The sequence below is a fragment of the Pteropus medius genome, unplaced genomic scaffold, assembly GCF_902729225.1.
Source record: "Pteropus medius unplaced genomic scaffold, Ma_sr-lr_union100, whole genome shotgun sequence".
Taxonomy (NCBI): Eukaryota; Metazoa; Chordata; class Mammalia; order Chiroptera; family Pteropodidae; genus Pteropus; species Pteropus medius.
The window spans coordinates 26,408,413-26,427,113 of NW_024349519.1; the positions used below are offsets into that span (position 1 = coordinate 26,408,413).

The 18,701-nt window shown below is 43.9% G+C and overlaps 1 protein-coding gene across 2 annotated transcripts in view; it reads right to left on the reverse strand.

Annotated features, from left to right (window-relative positions):
* The window catches only part of ENPP6 (ectonucleotide pyrophosphatase/phosphodiesterase 6), a 94,065-nt gene that overhangs the window by 9,144 nt on the left and 66,220 nt on the right, over window positions 1-18,701 (reverse strand). For both annotated transcript variants that reach the window (XM_039882632.1, XM_039882633.1), the window contains exons 4-6: window positions 14,269-14,410; window positions 13,380-13,559; window positions 10,314-10,451 (exon numbers count right to left, since the gene is read on the reverse strand). In XM_039882632.1, coding sequence (XP_039738566.1) covers window positions 10,314-10,451; window positions 13,380-13,559; window positions 14,269-14,410 — 460 coding nt within the window. The remainder of the gene's footprint in view (window positions 1-10,313; window positions 10,452-13,379; window positions 13,560-14,268; window positions 14,411-18,701) is intronic.

The window sequence follows — 18,701 nt, forward strand, 5'->3', positions numbered from 1 at the left end:
GGGGGTGGGTATGGATGAGTGCATGTAGCCATGGAGAGCCACAGAGGCCACATAAGAATCTCTAAAAAAAAGGGTGGTTGGGTACCGAGGTCCCCTAATAACGGGACCCTTGGGAATTTTGTTAGTGGGGAAGGTCTGACACAGAGAAGGCCTTGAGAGGCAAGGAGGCCTTGTATGACCTCATACGAGAAAAACATCCGAAGAAAGCAGCCATTAGAGTGAGCTTGTTGGCAAGAGTGAGAGGAACTGTGAATTTTCTGCTCTCAGGTGCCTACCTGAGGTTGTGCCAATCGAATAGGGTGACCGACTGTCCCAGACTGCCTGGACTGAAGGGGTTCCAGGGAGGTGAGACTTTTAGTTTTAAAACCGGGGCAGTCCTAGGCAAACAAGGACAAGCTGATGACTCTACAAGGAACGCTCTCTTGGGAATTTAAATAAAATCCTCACCGAGCCGAATTTGCTCAGCACATCCAGGGCCTTCCGGAACCCTCTGCCCTGCACGTGGGTGGGGAGCAGTGCCAGGACCCTCCTTGATGAGCCACTGAACTAGTTAATCACTTCTAACGGGAAGGAACCCAAAATGGCTCCACACAAAGAAACACTATGAGAAAAGGTTGAGTTATGATGTTTATAGACTTTTGTTTTTTCACTTCAGTCAGTGCCTGCGTTATACCTTGGTGTCCGCACGCTACTACCAGCTGACCCTGAAAAGGCCCATCATAAACTCTCTTGAATTTGAGAAGCCAGGGAAATGTCTATGAAATAAGAGTTATAGTTTCTAAACCAGGTCTTTGTCTTCATCACATTCAGCGTTAAAAAAATAAAAAAAAAAAAAAGTAACATCCACTGTTTACTTCCAAATCAGCAAACTAGTTAATGATTTTTTCAACACTTGCCTGGATGCCTCTCTTTGAATTTACCATGTTAGGATCTTTTATGGCGCTGAGCGCTGAGATGTCTGGGGATAGAGACGGAAACGGGATAGGGCTGGGAGTGAAGGTAACGGAGGAAGGAGGGTCGGAAGGACACAGAGGAGCAGGAAGGAGCTTCACATCTGTACTCATGATTGTTTGCACATGGCCAAGGTACTTTCTTTGGCAATTTCTCAGGGTACTTACTTGTTTTTTATTGTTGTGTTTTCGAAATACATTAGCACATCTATTTCTCGCCCATTCTTTCTGATTTCCCCCTCAATGTAGATCAGAAAATGGTTGCTAAGCCACAGAGAAAAATACTCCTAAGGAGCCAGGAGGGCCACCAGCTACTGGGACATCTGGACTCCAGCTCTTGCCCTGCACCCCGAAATGACTTCTCACGGGGCAGCTGAGGATGTGCAAATTCATCTGCCCTTTGTTGATTCCTTCTCTGGCCTGAGGAGCTGCTGGGGACCTCTTCTGCTTTCTCCTGTTCTGTCTGGGTGACTTCCACTCCAGGTCACCCCATGGAGACCATGGCAGGTACAACCACCTCAAAACCCAGAGCACCCGCTGTTTACACTGCTGCATCCCAATCTGGCCGTGCAGAGATTGCCTTGAGCTTATCCTGGGCCCCACTTTTGGGTACTGGCATTCAGTAGGTCAAGGTGAGGTGGGAATCTATCTTTTTAATTTATTCCCTCCCCCAACCCAGGTGACTGGGATGCATCGTCAGGCCTTGAAGCCCCTGGAAGGCATTACCTGGCATCTTTCATGTGCCATGTTAAATGATGATTCATCCTTTCCTGAGGCCACTTTGTGTTTACACTGCACTACTGTGCTGAGTTTGTGTTTTAGGACCACACAGGCTGCTTTCCAAGGCAGGAACCAGTGAGCCCTATTGGCTTTTTCGGCAGGCATCCAGTCTCATTGGCCGGTGCCCGCGGGGTCTTGTTTATTAAACACTTTGACTATCACCCCTTCTTTCAACCACTAATAGTACAGTTCTTCCTGGGAAGTGGAGGCAGAGACCCCAAGTTTCTCCTTCCCTCCTTTGATGAGGCATCTCACCAGATCTTCAGGCCACTGAGAAACACAACTGAAACCTGGTCAGATTAAAATAAATAAAATGTGAACACCCATCTAGATGCGTGAGCGGTCTAATAAACATTAAGTCTACTTTATTCTCCTAGGACATGATTATAACAGGAACCTCCAAGCTCCCCAAAATGCAATAAATTTCTGACATCATCTCAGGCTGAAAGGGACACGCAATAACGTGCAAGTTGGGGGTGGGGGGCTTCAATTAAAACTCTTGTGGAAGTGACAGCAGTTGGGTTGGCTCTGGTGGCTTTGCTGCTAGGGTTAAGGTTGAACTACGGTTTCTATTACAAACCCCTGTTTCTTAGATTCTGTGGCATTGCTATTTTAAATTCTCCTCCAGAGAGGCTTCCTTTTGACATGACTCCTCGGAGCCCTGTGGGACAGGCGGTTATAAACCTTAAGATGTGTGTTTGCCACATGCCACTGAAAAGCGATGTCCCTCTTTTCTCTTTCTCTGCCTTAGAAGCTGCCTCTTTTCAAAACAGAATTTAATCGCACAGGCCTCAGGCCCCAGCCTGACCCGGGAAAGCCCACTGCCACACATTGCCTAATCCTTGAAATGAAAAACGCCAGAATGCAAAACCAGCGGGGATCAGGAGAAACGGAGGTCCTTGGAATAGAGAGAAGTATTGGAGGAGAGCGCAGAGAGGATGCGGTTTCTTTTTCTCTCTTTTTTCCCTCCAGGATCTTGTTTCCTGAAGTGCGCCAAGGGCGAGGAGGGTATGCATGTGCTCTCACACGGCCTTCGCAGACGGCCCTAATCACCGCCAGGAAGCAAGCAGCTTCCAGCACTCGACGCCCGGCTTCCTGAAGCCCAGTCAGCCAGGCCTGGACAGCTCCACTCCAGCTGCCACGAAAACTCAGGAGCCACGGTTCCCAGATTGTCTTGATTTCCCCAAATATTTTGGGTCCAGGCCTAACTGTCATTCATCCACAGGCCTTAGAATTGAGCCTGGCATTTCATATCCATTGCCAGTTTTCAAAATAAATCTTTCCTTCGAAGACAAATATTCCCTCCTTTAGAAGCATGGGCCCGAATTGGTTGCATTTCTCTCTCCTCAAACAAGAGTCTAGAAGATTAGCAATGAAATGCCATGTTTCACAATATTTCACCAGATTCTGAACATGGTGGCTACCTTTTTGAGCATGGTGGCATGAGGTCGACACTCTAGGAGAGGCCACAGGAATTAACCCGTGAAGCTGAGGGGACTAGAGAGGGCTCATGTGTCCTGCTTTTGGGCTCCAACCATGGGCTAACAGAAGTTAGGATAATTTCCATTAGTGGTTTCAACACCTTTTCTCTGTAGAAATCTCTTCTAGGGCTACTAATAATTATCCAAAGTTATGGTCCCAACTTAGCTTTCCTCTGTTTACTTCGTTACTGATTTACAAACCTACAAAGTGAATAACCTGTCAAACCAATAATTAACTGTCTCCATATTTATTAATAAACAATTCTTATTCCACACACATATTCTGAGCCTCGGCCATATACTAGTTTTTATGGAGGAAAATGAAGATTAAGATGCCTCAGATTTGACCTCAAGGAGCTTCCACACTAAGAAGGAAGAGTACAAAAGTAAACAAACATAGCACCCAGGGGAGCAATTCACGGTTTTATGAAAATTCCAAGATGGAGGAAATTAGGGAGGAGTTGGGTGTTTCATGGAAGAGGTGGAATTTGAGTTGGGCTTAAAGGACAGCTGGGAGTCAAGAAGGAGATGCACCCTAAGCAGAAGTATGACTATTTATTAGGATGATTGATGTCTCTGAAACCGTAGGGTGTAGGCTTGGGGGCGGAGAGCATGAAGCATGCTGGGAGAGCAGTTACCTCTCCCCAACCACCTAATTCCCAGCATTTCTGTCTTGCACTACGAAAATCATTTTCACAAGCATGACAAATCTGGTTCGTGTATGTGCAAATCACCCATGTTGGCAATAGGAAAGGACAGAGCCAGGGGTTAAGAAGAGAAAAAGGAAGTGAAGTGAACAGCTGAGCTAGTCTAGAGGTTTATGCAGTTTGACATCAGCAAGGAAAAAAAATAAATGACAGTTTTAGAACTTCTGTTTCTGCTGGTGTGAAGAAGCTGAGACTTATCTGGGAACCAGAAGGGTGAGTCTGTAACTCCAAAACATGAAATTAGGAATACATTGAACATTTTGATGAAAGATTTGGAAAATCTGTGGAGAACTGGATGGACTGTGGGCTTACTGGTGTTATCTGGGTTCAATTCCTGGCTTTGTCAGTCCTAGCTTTGTAACGTTAGGCAAGACACTTAAAACTCTGAGCCTCAGTTAACTCAGTAAATCGAAATACAATATCCACAATGCAGAGATAGTAACCAAGAGATATTTAATTCAAGATAGCTATTATTGCTGTTGTTATTGTTGGCCATAGTTCTGAAAAAAATTTTTCTTGATATATTTATTATCTACAAAATGTAAAATAGCTTGATGCACGTGTCATTGAAACTTTTGGGGGGTGGTAGAGAAGGGCTCATTCTTAAGCTTCTAACGATCCATGATAAATTAACATTATTTTTACAGTACTCATTATTATTAATTAAAGGTGTAGGAAATAACACTGATAGTCTCTGTATTTAGTGAGTGAATAAGAAATGTAAGAATTTTGGAGAAACTGCTCACATCCTCAGTTCCTCAACTCTGCTTCACTTGTGGGTGGTGAGTTATATCACGCTGAGGATTATGGATCCTGATGCTCCCCTGCTAAAATTCTCTGTGGTTTTCCATTGCATTTAAGATAAAATACTGTCTTTCCCATGACCCGGTCCACTCACCTGGGCAGCCTCATCCACCTCACTTTCCCTCTCCTCACTCCCCGCAATCAGCCACTTGGTCCATTCTGTCGGTGCCTCTAATTCTCTAAGCTCTGTCTCTCCCACTTCAGATTCTGCAAGCATTCCACTCACTTGGCCTGGAAAGTGACCCCTCTCTGTCTGCCTGTTCAATGACCACTCATTCTTCAGGTTTCAGCCTCGAGGTCACTTTCTCAGAGAGACCTTCTGCCCCCTCATCTGCAGTGGATTCCCTCTCCTCCCAGACAGCCTCTTCCAGAATATTCTTTTCTCATGATCATACTTAGCACAATTTGTAATTGCACTTTTATTGATTTATACGACCTGCATGTTTATTTAATATTTGACTCCTTCCCTAGGCTGCAAGCTCCATAAAGGCAGGAGCTCCCACCGGCTCCTTACTCTAATCGAAGTTCAAATTTTGCTGGGTTATATGGAGGAGGCACTCATCAAGTATTTGTTGAATGTAGCAGTTGATAATTTAGGTAGTACATGGATTTTAGGTGGAGGATAGAAGAGTATTCTTGAGTTTGGCGGGAATGACCCGCTGTATTTCTCCACTCTGTAGTTTGCTGTGTTGTTCTTGACTATCCCATATGCCAAGGACATTCAGTGTTGCTGGACCTGCTTCCTGAGGCCCCTTGGAACACTCTAGACATTGTGACAACCAGTCTGCCCCAGCCCCATTCCAAGCGCCCTCTGGGGGAAGGATGGGTGTAGAGCATGAGTGAGTGACCCGCACTGCTGGGAAACCTTGTGGGCTGGGAGAGCGGGGCCAGCTTGTTTGAGGCTCAAACGCTCAAGTGAAGAGTGTGACCCTTATTCCTCAGCAAGGACAAGCAATGGGAAGGTTTCCAGAGGACAGTGGCTAAGTCTTAGGGAGACAGAGGAGGCGGCAGCATGAGTTAGGAAGCCTTATTTCCTTCTTGGCAGGTGTGATGGGCTAGGGCTTGACCTGTGCAGAAGGCTGGGTTTTTTCATGTCTTCATGTTGAGTCCTCTGGTAACATGAGCACCTTCAGATTTCTGCACTTGCAGGAGAGGAGGCCAGGAAAGCACCAACAGTGCTTGGAAATCCAGTTTGTACGTTAAGGAATGTGGAGCAGAAGCAAACTGCAGGGAGCCACTGTGCAATGAGCTGTTTTTACGAGGCAACATCGGTGGTCACACCGGATTAAACGTGCAGTTCCAGGTAACAAATTAAATCTGTTTCTCTATCTCTATCTTTTTCAGTGACAGTTCTCTAAGCAACCATTAAAAGAAAAATAAAAAAACTAACTCAGTTAAGTCTTCCTGTTAGAGCAGCTGGCTGCCTTAGAGTCTGCAAAAACTTTAACTGGTGGCAAAAAGTTGGTTTTTATATGGGAATGGTATTTTTGCCAAGGAAGTAAAATCGTGCTCGTTTATGTGATGGCAGCTGAAGAGAGAAAGGAAGGAGAGATGGGATTCTATTTTATTGGCCCCCAATCAGCATCGATTTGTCCTTACTCAACTGTTTTCTTGTTCATGGCTAAACCAGAAAAAAGACTCTTCTGCCATCCAAACCCAGACCCAGAGAAGACACTTGCATCTCTGAGAATTTTGCACTATTGTTGATGCAAAATATAATCCAGCACAGGACTAGCAACACGTGTGCTGTCCACTAGAATGTAGGGTCTTCTTTTACCATGTTGGGAGATTTTGCAAATGGAATGTGGGAGATTAATAGCCCAGGCACAGAGGCTATAGGATGGAGTTTTCAATTCTCTCCAGTCAAGGGAGTATAATAAAGAACAGAAAGATGTAAAAGAAAAAAGTCTAAGATGATGAGAAAGGGCGCTCATTTTTAGGATTTTTTAGAAGATGAATTAATGTAATCTCAATGTTATATCAAAGTAGAATCAGAAATTATCATTTTCACATTTGAGTCTTAAAAATAAAAATACATAATTTCAGAGATAGGAGTAAAATGATGAAAGTATTCAGTCTATGGAACTAAGGTATAAAAAGAAGTGACTGTAAGATACCTAAATTTATCTCGGTATTCAGGGACAACCATGATTTTTCAGAGAAACATTTGCGATGGTATGTTATAGACATCATAAGTTACATGAATATCATTGATTGTCCTTTTCAAGTTGGCTGCTAGGAAGTTCAGAACCATATTTGTGTTCCATTTTATGTTGTCGTGTGTTATTTGCAAGACTAGAATTAGAGATAGTAACTAGGAAGTATTTAATTCAAGATAGTTGTTACTTCATAATATTGTTGACCAAAATTTTAAGAAGAAATATTTTTGATAGATTTGTTATCTGGAAAAGATAATAACTTGTGTTTATTTCACTGACACTATGGGGGAAAAGTCATTCTCAAGTTTCTAATGAGCCAGGCATGATAAATGAAGATTAGTTTTATAATATCCATTATCAGCAATTAAAACTGCGAGATAACATTGATAGTCACTATATTTCGTGGGTTAACACTAATCTTTCAGAACTAATCTTATTTTTTTCACATCTTATATATCTTCTGATTTCTTTTTTTTTTTAAATTTCTGCTTCAAGTATTTTAAAAATTACTTAAATCTCTTTTTTGAAATAATTATATATTTTTAAAAAGCTGTCCAAGTAATTGTCAATAGTTAGGCATTCTTTCTTTTTGTTCTTGTGGCTTCTCCTTCCTCCTTAAACCGTACAATGAAATAACAGGTAGTCCTAGTTCTGATCTATGCAAACAAATATATGTATGTGTGTGTGTATTTGTGTGATACATACAAAAGTAGCATGATATATGATATTATATATAAAATATAACATGCAGTTGCCATATGGCTTCACCCTCAGAAGACACTGGAATTTGCCAGTTTCCAGCAAGGGAGCAGGTACTTGGACCCTCGGTAGAGTGAAGGGTATTTTGGGATACAGAAGAGGGTGCAGAGCCAGGAACAGGGAAGACAAGACCAGAGTTGTCACTGGGCTTTCTGAGGGTGCCCCCACTATCAGAATGTTGGAGTTGGCACACTTTGTCCTTGCTCTCCTCCCACCTCCTTTCTTTGCTATTCTAAGTTTCAAGGACCTAGTCTGCCTAATCCCCAGCCCCTGTATCACTGTCACCTTGTGAGTGTGGCCCGCTGGTCCGCACTTCAGCACAGTACCCCAAAGTGGATCCAAGGCAGGAATTTTCTAGCCACATGGGTGAGTTGACTGATGATAACAAAGGGGAAATTTGCTTTTGGGTTCTGGGCAGAAGCAGATTTACAGTGTAGTTAAAGGAGCTTAAGCATCAGGGCTTCTCACTCGCATAGGTTTCTTACAGGTCCCTGCACGTAAATTTTTATATTAATGATTATGTGTTTTTTTCTTAAAGAGAGACACTCCACCCCCAAATTTTATTGTCAGAGTCTGACAAAACCTGTATCTGCCTCTGATTCTGCGATATAGACTTTGCTCCCTAATGAAAGTAAGAGGTTATATAAGAATAAGCCACATCCCTTCTTTCCTGCTTTAGGATGACTAAAGGGAGGTGATGCTTGGAGCTGCAGTAGCCATTGTGTGACCCTGAAGAAAAAGCCAAAAGAATTACAGAAGAGCTCACTCAGGACCTTGATAACACTGAGTTGATGATATCGTCAAACCAACCATGGAACTGCCTACTTCCAGACTTCTGGTTATGTGAGATAATAAATCTTTATTATTTAAACCACATTTATTCCAGTGGCCTATGACTATAAACAATAACATCTTAGCTGATACCCTTGGGTGTCAATCACTCATTGTGTTAATCACTCATTGGAAAAACGTGTGTCTTCTTGCTGGATGTGCTAGAGCAAGATAATATGTCTGCTATCTTCCAGACCGAACCTTCTCTGACAGCACTTTTGGCTGGAGTGGTTTCACTGGTGCCTGTCCCACCCTACTGGAGGAGTTCAGGTTCTCCCCGTTGGCACTTCATTAGTTGACCAGTATCTTCATGATGCCATCTGGCTTTGCCATTCTGCCTACCTAAGCCTGTTTTTCGGTAAATTACCCCAAATCTCCTCTACATTCTTATAGTCTCCTTCCCTACTGTGAGCTAGACTCTCAGTGCGGTTGATTTCATCTAAATACAGGAGAGTAAATGATAGATACACATAGTCATGCTAAGAAATGAGGGACAGTGAACTATGAATTAACCTTTGTTGTCCATTTGCTTTTAAAAATTCAAAGTGATTCCAACAGAATTTCTAAATTGAAAAAATTTCAAGTGTAAGCCTTTTTGTGTGACTTGGAAAGTTAGCTTTATGGAATAAAGTTTGAGAAGCACCTATCCAGGTGGCCCACTTGGCTGCATGTGCAAAGCCCTGAGAAAACCACTACAAATGCAAGTGCTGAGAGCCTAGAATAATCTCACAGCAGGTGAACTTCAGTGTGATCAAGCGAAGAGAAGCACTTTGGTTCTCAGATGAGAGAGGGTTAGGGGCCGAGGGAGACTTAAAATCACATGGTCTAGGAAGCTGAGTCTGTAGAAGGGCCCAGCCTGGCCTCAGGACAGTACAGCTGACACTTCTGACCTGATCTGCTTTGTTTCCTTGGTGACCAGGTGCTTCTCTTTGTCTGAGAGCCTGCAAGAACCACTCGGTCCTCCTAAATGACTGGATTTATGTCAGGGATCCCCTATTTTTCCGCATCTCAGTCTCTAAACTTCCACTCATTTGCCTGATCAGTATTTTTGTTGATCAAGACCCTACCTCTCTTTAGCAGATTGAATACCAGTCTTAGGCCTTCTACTTCAGTGGCCTCGATCAGTGCCTCTCATGTGCCAACATCTGCCGCTCTCTTTTGTCAGTAGCATGATTTATTTGCAACCCATCTTCAAACTCATGTGTAAGATAAACCATGCTCTCTTCAGGAACTGATTTTAGATGGAGTGTGACCGTGATTCCCCTGACGGGCAGGGCCTTCCCACGCTGGCCCAATATCAGAAGCTGATCTGAGAGACTGGTGAGCTTGGAGTCCAGACACATAAGTAGGAGGCCGCTGACGTCATTCAAGCATGAGGCAACTGAACTTTGGACCCGAAATGCAAGATAATCTCCTCTGTAAAATCGAGTTGGCAAACGGGGGACCTGGATCTGTGGAGCTTTATTTGTGAAACGGTTCTCTCAAAGGTGAAAGCAAAGCTTTTCACTGCCCTGAAGCAACTGCTTTGGTCCACAGTCACTGTTCCACTTTAAACTGAATATGTTACATTGTAAGCCTGGGTAGCTGAGTTAAGGCCAGTTTGTTAAAATCCAGCGAGTCTGGAACCATGCAGTGTAAGCTGTGATTCTGGGTCCAAATCTACAGTGTGTGTCTAAAAGTCACCTGACCAAGCCTCTTGATTCTCCAAAGAAGGAAACAATGCAATAAATGACACTTATATGAAAACAAAATCTTTAAAGTGTAAAACCTGAGTAAATATTTATCTTTGGCTGTTTGATAGACTTTTTCTAATAAATAAATTGTCACATATTTTATAATTACCTCAGTTATGAACCATCCTTCATCGGCCACTAAGGTCAAAGGAGAGACGAATTTCCCTTTCTTGTAATAGAACCTGCTTGGTATGGCTTCTTTCTCGTAGACGGTCATATGTTCCACTGTTCTCAGTTTGTTATATATCTGCAAAGAGAACCAAGAATGGTCAGTTTTGCATTCTCTTTCTTAAATGTATGTGAATATTTTTTGAGCCTAGAGGAAAGGGAGGATTTTATAAGACCAAAGAAGGAAACTATCAAAACACCTGACAGATTTGACTACATAAAAATGAGAAACTTTCATATGTCTCAAAACAAGGAGGCTTTATCTAGGAACACCCTAGATAAAGACCCACATGTCCCATGACCTAACATGTAAACCCCTAAGGATATATTGAGAATACATGTGCATCTGTAGACGTGTAGAGGAATACATACTGCAAACTAGAACAGCCCGATGCCCAGCAACAGTGGAAGGGATAGGGGAATCATGGTGTACTTTGGCAGGAGGATATTATACAGCAAAGAAGAGGAATGAAACATAGCTACACAGAACACTTGAAAGAATCTCAGGGATTTCAGTTTGAGACAAAAAAAAAAAAAGCAAGTTGAAGAAGAATACAGACAAGATTTTTCCTGTTACATAAAGTTTGAATAACTACAATAGTAAAGACCCTATATGATGAAATTATAAAGAGAACGAGGGAAATGATAACTCAAAATTTAGGACAGTGATTTCCTCTGAGGGGGCTGCAGAGGTGATAGGGTTTGACAAGCGCACACAGGAGCTACCATAGGTAATGGTAATGTCCTAGTTCTTAAACATTTTTGAATATAAAGTGCTGTTACAGCATTATCCATTACACTTTACACATATTTTATAATAATTTTTCGGTATCTACTCGAAATTCGGTATCTAATCACTAATCGATGATTAGTGAACAAATTATAAAAATTTATTCTTGTCTAAATGCTAATGTAAAATTAAAGGGCAAATGAGAAGTTGGTCTGCCTGATGTTAAATACCACCGAAATCTAAGAAAGAGAACTTGTTCTTTGACTTGACCTAGAACATGTCCTAATTACACTTTAATCTTAAAAGTACTAATTGTTTGCCACTAATTATACTGCTAGTTTCATGATGAGGATGTAAACTCTGCACATTTCCAATATTTAGCAGCAGCTTATATGCTTATGGCTAAAGTTAAGATCAACTGGCTGATGTTGACTTGCTAGCCTTTAGCCAGCAACTCTTCTTGGCTAGGACTGACTATAACATTGAGTTTATCCACTTAACTCTGAAAATAGTCTTTAGACTGTTTCATAGAGGTTTTTTGATGCCCCAGGAGTTATGATTTCTTACTTAAGACAACCCATAGTTCTTAACAGAAGTAGGGTGTATTTGCAGAAAGCTTTTGGATAAGGGAAAATTCTGATGATACACAGCAGGTCTCACGAACTGTTATGTCCATCACATGATGAACTGTCACCCAAACACAGGCCGCACTTTTGAATAATCTACCAACTGCTTTCGGCATCTTGCAACTGCCTGCCTGAAACACCACGCTGGGAGAAGCGCTTCCGAGCTCATCAGCTGCTGATGCTCGAGCGCTCTGGAAATGGCACGTCCCTAAGTGCCAGGTTGGAGATGCAGGTGATCTTCCTTGCCAGGAAAACGGAACTTCTTTGCGAGAAGTCATTTACTATGGGACATATCAAAGTGTAAAATAGTCTTCCTAATTTCCTATTTAGGGAGTTAATGAGGGGCATTGTGTCACGCTTTCAGCATCTCCACTTCCTGACCCTGGAGTCTGAGAAAAAAGGGCATCCACCATGGGAATGGGAGGGGTGGCATTTTTGGCAACTATGTTCCTCATCCCTAACACAGATAGACCTTAGGCTCTTACGAGAGTGGGTAAGGTTGGGAGGAGAATCTTTCTCTCTGGGCCAAAGAGAAGAAAGCCTAGCCCACTCCAGTGTTCCATCAATACCAGAACCAATTGGGATTACCGCTGTGAGGAGAGGTGGAGGCACCAGGGACACCCAAGGCCTATTTCTGGCACCCCCGTGGTTGGCACCTCCACTGGCAGCCATCCTGAAGGAGAGACTCAATTCCTGGTCCAGACAGTTTTCTCTGGGAGGGAGTAGAAGCCCCAAAGTCTAGAGAGACGATGCAACATGGGGCAAAGCAGTCAACCAAAGGTGCCATTTGTTCCTTCTCATTTTTTCAGGGTGACTCACCGAGTTCTGCCAGTTATAATTATTGTTTGGAGAGAAGGGTAAGTAGAGGCCTAGTGATCTCAGGGTGCTGAAGGCAATGACTGGGGGAAGTGAACTTTGTCCCACATCTGGGAACATCCCCCTTCATTGGTGGTAATCATAATAAGTGACACATATGTCATCCTTGCAGTGGGCCCAGTACGCATCTATGAGCTTTATTGCAGCCCAGGAGGGAAGCTACGATGATGACATCACCACACGCATGGACAGAGAAGCAGCAGAGGGGCCCAGTTAGGCAACTGCCCAGTTACCAGTTGATGACAGAGCTAGGATTTGAACCCGAGCAGTGTGGCTCCTGAGATAAGGAGCTGATCACAGCACACACAGCCTCAGCCTCTGTTCATTCATCACCTTCTTATCTCAGACTTGCTGATGAAAACAGATCAGACTGCTGGCTTTCTTCCAGAGAAAGAGCATTTTGTATATGCATCTGATATTCCCCAGATTTGCCTGAGAAGTGCTGCATTTCAGCCAACAATAAAATAGCCCGAAAAGGGCTAAGCACTTAACATGGTGAGCACTTATCTCATTTAGTTTCCACTAAAATTCAGTGTGGTAGATACCAGCATGCCTGTTCCACAGAAGAAAAAACAGAGACAGGAAGACGAACAACTCCACAAAGGTCACCGGGCAAGAGAGTGGCGAGGCAGGTCATCTGCCTCCTGATGCTGCTCTGTATTTCAGCATTAAAGCTACAGGGCAAAGATCGGGCACAAAGTGGTGGCGAATGGGGACATGCTCCCCTCCCTCGCCCGTCCACCCACGCTTGTCCCCCCTTCTTGGTGCTTCTTGCCTCAGAATATTTCCCAGGCGCGGGCCAAAGGCTTACAACGGGACCTCGGTCCTTTGCTTGCTGCAGGTCATTCAGGTTGATGTATTTATTCAGCTCAATCACTTTATCCATCCAGAAAATGTCAGTCATTCCATGATCAGAGAAGATGATGACATTGAGGTCGTCCTCCAGCTCCCGCTCCTGTGGGCAGACAAAGGCAGTCACGACAGCACCGAGAGACACGCTCTTGTAAAGAAGTCTCGTAAAGACGTTATAGGAGAAAAGACTCTTAACCAAGTCTGAATTTAATCATCTACTCTTCTGCCCCGATGAGACACAGTTCACGATCGCAACAGAAGCACTTTGGAGAGGGGAGTGCGAAGGGCAGTCTCCAATCCAGCGATGCTAAAGATAACGTGGATGGGCCTTTAACCTTGTGAGGCGCGCTCTGCTGTCATCGTCGGCTTTTTTGACAAACTTCTGTGGTAGTATGAGGGCTATCGTGCGCCTATTTCACAGACGTGAAAAATAAAGCCCAGGATAGTTAATAAAAATAACTTGCTTAAAGTCGTTCAGCCAGAATGTGGCAGAATCAGGTCTGGCTCCCATGCCCATGCCAAGCTGGTTACTAGACTTACTAGGTTTTGGTAAAGAGCGGGACCTCCTCGCCAGCAAAGCCAGCCGATAATGGAGATCTGAGTCATTTCCATCCCACTGGCCTGGCTATAAAATAAGAGGTCTCTTGGTACTTAAAGAGGAGTTTGTGGAGAAAAGGGACCCGTTGCAAACTTTGTTGGCCTGATCAGCTATCACCAGCAAGAAGGAAGATGTTGAGGGGTGTGACAGTCAAGGAGTCAGAAAGACAGTGCTGAGAAGGAAGGTTAGCTCAAAGGTTCTTGTTTTGGGTCACCTGGATCCACTTGGTCATGTACTTCAGGACAGTGTCCACGGCCTTCAGGGCATCTTTTCTCTGAGGTGACGAGGGGCCATAGTGGTGACCTTCCACGTCGATGCGCTCATGGTATATAGCTGCCAGGTCGGCTCGGCCACTCCTGGAGGAAGCAAGGTAAGAGAGGCACAGCTGAGAAGCCCCGACAGCTTTCTCACCCAGCAGTCCTCTGTGAAGGCATTGGCACCCCCAATCCCTGCGCTACGGGCCAGGCAAAGCTGATACCTTAAAATGAACAAGGTTGGATATGCAAGGGAGAAATAGGAATATTGCGCCAAGAAGTGCCAGTCCTGAGCACACTGATGACAAAAGTCAGAGAACATGTTTATGGCTCACCACTTCTCTCGGCTCACGTGGTATTTCTCATCATGTCCCAAGAGTTGGAAGATGTGGTCACAGCCAGGGGATGTCTGATAGCTTAACCCTCACCACTTGCTGTCATTGGAAGATCAGAAAAACTAGATGCAATCATTTAAATAATGACTGTTCTGTCATTGCTGGAATTTAGGGGAGCCTCTAAATAAAACACGGGACTATGGGTTTCACAGACTTGCAAGAATAAGAACAAGATTTATCACAGTGACCTTGTGGGAGGCAAGTAGGTTAGCGTCAGGCCCAACATCAGCAGATACCCACAGGACCCCTGTGGGGACACATGAAGAGTCAGCTCCAAGGTGGATGCAGTGAATTCTAGTACTGACCACACTTCTATGTTTCTCAGAAAGACCCTGGTTCTGGAAAAACACCCCCTCTTGGCCTGAGTACTGAGGTAAAAACTCCAAGCTATTTAACCCTTGATGCTGGGCTAAGAATGACCAGGAACTAGTGATATAAACTGGAGTCACGGAGGGGAGAAAAATGCCATGTATTGTGCCCTCTCTCCTTCACACAAGGCTTTCATCATGTCCCCCCTCCCCAGCTCTGAATTTGCCCACTACCTCCTTCCAAAGCTCCTGAATAGAGCTGTAATCATGACAACAATGGTCACTATGGTAGCAGTAATAGTAACTGATGAAAATCGAAGCAACAGAAAAGAAATTAAAGCTAATTCTTTCGTTGGGTTTTATAAGGGTTAATAATTAATACTAGGGCAGATTGCTTAATTTCTTTTGAAAAGCTATATTTTAAGCATACATACACACACAGGTTGACATGGTCTCTCCTGGGATGGCCTCCCCACACTTGGAACATGAGGAATGAGGAATAAAAGAGTGTGTGTCCTCAGACCCTGCTGGGGTTGAGCGATCTACAGCGGGGTCAGAATAGCCTCACAGTTGTTCAGAGAACATGGTGTACACGACCAGAGTTAAACAGCTCCTGCTGGCCCTCCAGGTCTCAGGGGAGATGTTCCTTCTGCCAGGAAGCTGGCTTGGACGCCCGGACACAGGGGATGGCCCTTCCAGGGGCTCCCATGGCACTTCAGATTCATCTTAGAGTTATGACTTTTCATCCGGTCTGGAATTGCCCTTTATATGTCCCTTTCCCTCTCTAAATTGTGAGGTTCTTTCACTGTAGGGGTGGTGATTCATTCTCCATTGTATCTCAGCTCTAGCCTAGGACTTGGCACGCAGTAGGTCCTCTATAACTGTCAGTTGAATATATAATAATAGTAAGTCCTCAGTAAGTGATAGTTACTCTGGGTGAGTCACTATGTTGAGGGCCTTTGCATACATTATCTTCTGTTATCCTCACAACAACCCCGTAAGTTAGGGATATATTGAACAGAGAGTTCTAAATAGTTGCTAGCAACACACAGCTAGTGTGAAGTGGAGCCAGGACGCAAATCCAGGTGGGATCGACTTTGTCACCCTGAACACAACCACTGAATATTCTGAAAGATCTCAACAGCCCACAACACACTCTGCTTAACCCAATCCATCTTGTGGAAATGCTTTTTATTTTCTTATAAGAATTCCGCCAACCCCAGGAAAGCTGATGTGAGGCAAGGCAAAGGGAATCGCTTTGACTTCTCGACGTGCCATGCTCTATGCCTGTGGGTTGGATGTGCCCGGAACTACAGTGAAAAGCGTTCTTATAGAAAAGCATTTGCAGATTTTGTAGACTGGAAATTGGTCAAAAAGAATTCTAGGAGTAACTCAAGGCCTCACAGATCTCCGGCGTGGCTAACTGAGAATGCTAGCCTTCTACCTCCAAGGTCAGAGCACTTTGCCAGCCTGGTCTTTTGCATGTCCACATCTGCTCCATTCACTGCACCGGGAAGCAAGTTCCAGAGAATGTCCTGGCATCTTTCCTCATTGCGGTCACGCTTGCCAAGGGACACACCATTAATGATGCTGTGATATTCTCCTGCATACCCAGAGGTGTGCCTCATTCATGGTTTTGGGAACACGTTGGTTTCAAGGTAAGTTATACTGCTAGTCAAATATTTTTTTCTCTTTTCAGAGAAAAACAAACCGTCCCTTCTTTAACAAATACCACGGCCACTATTCTGCACAATGGGGATTGGGTTACGGTGTTATTTAGGTGTTTCCCACAAATGATATTATTCTTATTTATACTTGCTGATGTGTGAATAACTAATTCTAACTCTCTCAGCATCTAGAGACAGCAGAAAGCAAAAAATCACTTGAGGGCCTGTCAGTGTGTAGGCAGTGGGCAAACGTTCTTCCTGGGTAATGGCATTTCCGTACACGTCCCTACACTTTTTTGAGGCCCAAAGTCATTACACCGATGGGTGGATGGCGCTACCTCCATCATTATGTTTGAACATATTGAAACCTTCCAGAAATCCCTCGGATAAGCCTCAGCACATAGTTGCTTTACGCACTTGCATCTGTAGCACCCCAACGCGTGATTCACTCAGCACAGCTCACATTAGGCACATCCACTTCCGGGGTGGGGCTTGTATGCGGGGGACATTTCACAAACAAGGTTACTGCTGCAGTAAAGTTCAATGAAACACTCTTAAGTCATTTTGTCTTAGACACCTCACTTTACTAGAGCAGCCACTGGGCTAGTTTCTCTAAGGCTGTTTGCCATATTCACAAACCTCCATGTGATCAGAAAGCCAGAAATTCTCACAGATGTATCTGATGGCTCTGTGTCAGGAAGCTGTCAACTCCAGATGCCAGTAACAGTGGGTTTGGGATGCTTGCGAATCAGGGATTCGTACATGTGCCTTTTGTGCAAGGATTTCGATGCCAGAGTTTCACTGATTCATTAGGAACCTAAGCCTTCAAGGGCTGAGAGCTCTTGCCTGTTTGGAGTTTAGCTGACAAATTCTTGGTCGCCAGCTGTTTTCCACATGGCTCTGGTCTCCATCACAGGTCAGCTCATTTGTAACGGAGTGGTTGGGTGAGGAGCGATGGGTGGAAATGTCTGCAGATCTGTTATTGGCTATTTATAGCTTTAAGGTCCAGGAACCGTGCCAGAAGGACATGTGGCCATCAGCCCAGTTACCTGAGAGCTAAAAGGGGCCCCTAGCTCTGGGGTTTCAGGGACATCCAGGTCTCCCATCACCTTAAGATTCTGTCCAGATTTCTTTTCATTGTAAAAAGTTTATAATGTCACATCCATTTTTCTTACTGAGGTAGGTTAGAAAGAGAGAAAAATTAGGGAGATAGAAATGGAGGCAATTTAAAAGAATGGTTGAAGTTATTGACTGTTAAGAAAAACCATAAAAACTTAGAAATAAGGCCAAAAATATTATCGCTTGTCTTTCAGTGTTGTATAAGAGCAGCATCTAATAAGTTTGCTTATGGGTCACTAGACTTAAATATCAGTTAGACCCTAGACTCCGTAAACTTAGCTGTTAACCTGTAGGAAAGTGACAAGATGAAATTACTTTTGTCTGATAGAGACGATAACCGTATCCTATCATTCCCCATCATTCTTTTTCTTCATGTGTGTTTTTCAAATTCTTTTAACCAGTTTTGTTATCTCCTGATTCCTTCAGTAAGAAGTTCTTTTGAACTTTGGCATAATTCTCATAGACTTATGTAGTGAGCACAAGACAAAATTCTAATTTTGAAAATTATACTTTGACAGGGCATTGAAACTAGCCAAATCTGGGTTCCTATTCTGGCTTTCTTCTTACTAACCTGCAGGTCTCTAAATATCTCTAAGCCCCAATTTCCCATGTGAAAAACCTTCTCAAAAGGCTGTACTGGGTATTAAATGAGCTGGTGTTTGTAAAGTGCTTGACACACAGTAAAAGGGAGGCGAAGGGAAGGAAACACCTCCCATTTCTCTTTTTCACACAGACGTGCATCTACATGGCTTTTCCCTGTGAGCCAAGCAGAGAGGAGAAACCAGTCTCTACTGAGCCTGTATTCTCGCCCCTTCTTCCTCAGAGTCCACAAGGAGGAGAGAGAAAGGCCAGGGCATTGGAGCTGGCTGCCCCGTGGCCTGTGAAAGAACCGTTTCGTCCTCCA